This window comes from Gloeophyllum trabeum (assembly GCF_000344685.1).
Source record: "Gloeophyllum trabeum ATCC 11539 unplaced genomic scaffold GLOTRscaffold_00067, whole genome shotgun sequence".
Taxonomy (NCBI): Eukaryota; Fungi; Basidiomycota; class Agaricomycetes; order Gloeophyllales; family Gloeophyllaceae; genus Gloeophyllum; species Gloeophyllum trabeum.
In genome coordinates this window covers 5,044-7,536 of record NW_006920476.1, presented here as the reverse complement: position 1 = coordinate 7,536, position 2,493 = coordinate 5,044, and the positions used below count along the sequence as shown (strand labels likewise).

The following is a 2,493-nucleotide window of genomic DNA, read 5'->3' as shown; positions in this document are numbered from 1 at the left end:
CTGCGAGGAGGCTTTGCAATGCTGGGCAAGCCAAAGTCGTAACTAGCTTCCAGGGTCGCTTCGACTCTGTCTCGCCGCTACTTGCAAGTGTGCTTTGATACCGCTCGGAACTGAGCTATACTTCACAGCACACGACTCTTTCGCGTACAGCGACGACCCCCTCGCCTGTAAGTACAGGTATATCCGAGTTGCGTCTCATTACCCTAATACAGTCTATTCACGGTATTATAGTGGCCCGCGACCAAGAAGTCGACATCACGTCCCAGCTGAACCTTGGTGTCCGGCTCCTCCAGGCGCAGTCTCACGAGTGAGAGATTGGTGTCTACACGGTGATATAAGAGACTAACATCTGTTCCCTGTATTAAGGAATGATGGCGAGCTACACTTCTGCCATACTAGTAAGTCTACATTCTCATATGCCCCTGAGGTAAACGATGCTAATCAATCATCCCAGGCTGCGTAAGTCCTAGTCCGGCATAACAGCCTGCTCTTTTTCCACAACTGAGCTCCCACCAGCTCCTCTTCGACGGCGGCACCGTCGAGGACTACCTGAAGACCGTCAAGGCTTGGCTGGACGCCAACCCGAACGAAGTCCTCACCTTCGTCTTCACCAACCCCGAGGGCCTGTCCATCAAGGACCAGTGGGACCCCGCCTTCCAGAACTCGGGCGTTGCTGACCTCGCGTACGTGCCGCCCAGCACGCCCGTCAAGCAGAGCGACTGGCCGACGCTCGGCGAGCTCATCAGCTCGGGGAAGCGCGTGGTCGTGTTCATGGACGCGGGTGCGGACGATGGGTCGACGGTTCCGTACATCCTGTCGGAGTTCCCCAACGTGCGTATACATGTGTGAACTTGGGACATGCCTGACGAGCGTGACTACTGTAGGTCTGGGAGACCCCGTTCAGCGTGACCGACTCGAGCTTCCCGTGCTCCGTCGACCGCACTAGCGGGCCGCTCCCCAACGACGAGCACTTGTACATGATCAACCACTCGCTCAACAAGAACGTGCTTGACACGGGCATCATCGTCAGTGACCCCGCTGACGCGCCCACCACCAACGGCGTCCCTTCGTACGTTATGCCCTTCCGTTCTGCACGCCGATTAATTGATGCGACTGTGTCGGACAGGATCCTCGCTAACGCGTACGGCTGCACCCAATTCGCGGACGGACGCGCGCCGAACTTCCTCTTGCTGGACTTTGTGGACAAGGGCGAGCCGTTCAAGGCTGCTGACATTCTTAACGGGTTCGCGTAGGTCGGGTATAAGCACGAGTAAATTATCTATATCTGCCGCTGTTACGATGGACGAACCGTTTGAGAATGGCTGTACCGCGCAGGCAGATCTTGCGCAATGATTTCACAATAACACTCAGAGCACCTCATGGGGTGTCTTAGGAATCGTCAAGCAGGTTATCGTGTGAGGAGCGATGAGCTCAAGCCTCGGAGGAGATATATGAGATTGAAACACAAGCAGAGGTTATACAACGCTGAAGTACAAGACGGGTATAACGTTGGAAAGGGTATACAATCTATACTCCAAAGAGCTTAACCACCTAAATGTATAATAGATAGGAGATATCCAAGGAAGTAGATGGTAGAAGCGGAACAAAGCAGAGGAACGACTAGAGCTACAGCGATGAGCGTAGGATACCCAGCAGATTAAGAACGCAGACAATTTGAAACGTTAGTACATCCGACCTGAACGTGTTTTGTGAGAGCCTATCCTCGAGGTGGTTTCCCGAACTCGAGAAGCGGTAGCAACGGCCTTTCTACCGCGAGATCGCTGACTCGCAGCGTTCTTAGGACCCGGTGGTTTGGGAGCCTTCGCAGGACGAGGCGCTGCCTTCTTTGGCGGTCGGACACGGGGCTTCTTGCTGACCGATGCTTGAGGCTCGTCCTCTTCTTCTGCCTCCAGAGGCAACTGTTTTCGTTTCTGGCTAGCGGCTGCAAGTGGCCCTGCCTTTCGGATTCGGATTTGCTTGGACGGACGTGCGACGTCTTCTTCGGAATCATCGTCATCGAGCTCTTCCACCCTGCGTTTCTGCGAGGGACCAGGCTTTGGGGCTTGCTTGCTCTCGTCGGGCCCCTCGGCCCTCGACTGGTGGAGAGAGAGAGCGATGGCTTTATTTTGCTTCACACTTGTCCGATCAAGCATCTTGAAAACACGGGGTCCATCATTCGCTTCGTCCGGCCAGCCCTCCGAGTCCAGAGCTTCCTGGATTGTGAACACGACTCGGTCGTGAGTGAGCAGGTCCAGCTCGTGTTGGGCATATCTTGACCTGTCAGGGCGGTAGTGACTGAGGACCAGATCGCCGAGCCGACGGAGACAAACCGTCAAAGGAGCATTGCCGATGATCTCCAAGGTTTTGAGGATGGTTTCCAGAAAGTCCTTGCGGATCGCAAAGATATTTTCAATGTTGTCATATAACCTCGGCAGTTGTTCGGCCCCAGCAATTTTCTTTCCGCCCTTGGTGTAGTAGCAGCTGGTGTGCCGG

General features: G+C 54.8%; 2 protein-coding genes across 2 annotated transcripts; one reads left to right on the top strand and one right to left on the bottom strand.

Moving 5' to 3' along the window:
* Positions 1-100: 100 nt before the first annotated feature.
* Positions 101-1,253, top strand: GLOTRDRAFT_51038 (PLC-like phosphodiesterase; the record flags this gene model as incomplete). Its single annotated transcript, XM_007873257.1, has 6 exons — positions 101-167; positions 232-307; positions 367-402; positions 507-831; positions 885-1,069; positions 1,127-1,253. Coding segments are annotated over 6 exons (816 nt in total), but the record flags the coding sequence as incomplete, so codon positions are not given.
* A 404-nt stretch (positions 1,254-1,657) lies between these two features.
* Positions 1,658-2,480, bottom strand: GLOTRDRAFT_134258 (uncharacterized protein; the record flags this gene model as incomplete). The annotated part of the gene is made up of 2 exons (XM_007873256.1): positions 1,658-1,696; positions 1,743-2,480. Coding segments are annotated over 2 exons (777 nt in total), but the record flags the coding sequence as incomplete, so codon positions are not given.
* Between the last annotated feature and the right edge of the window lie 13 nt (positions 2,481-2,493).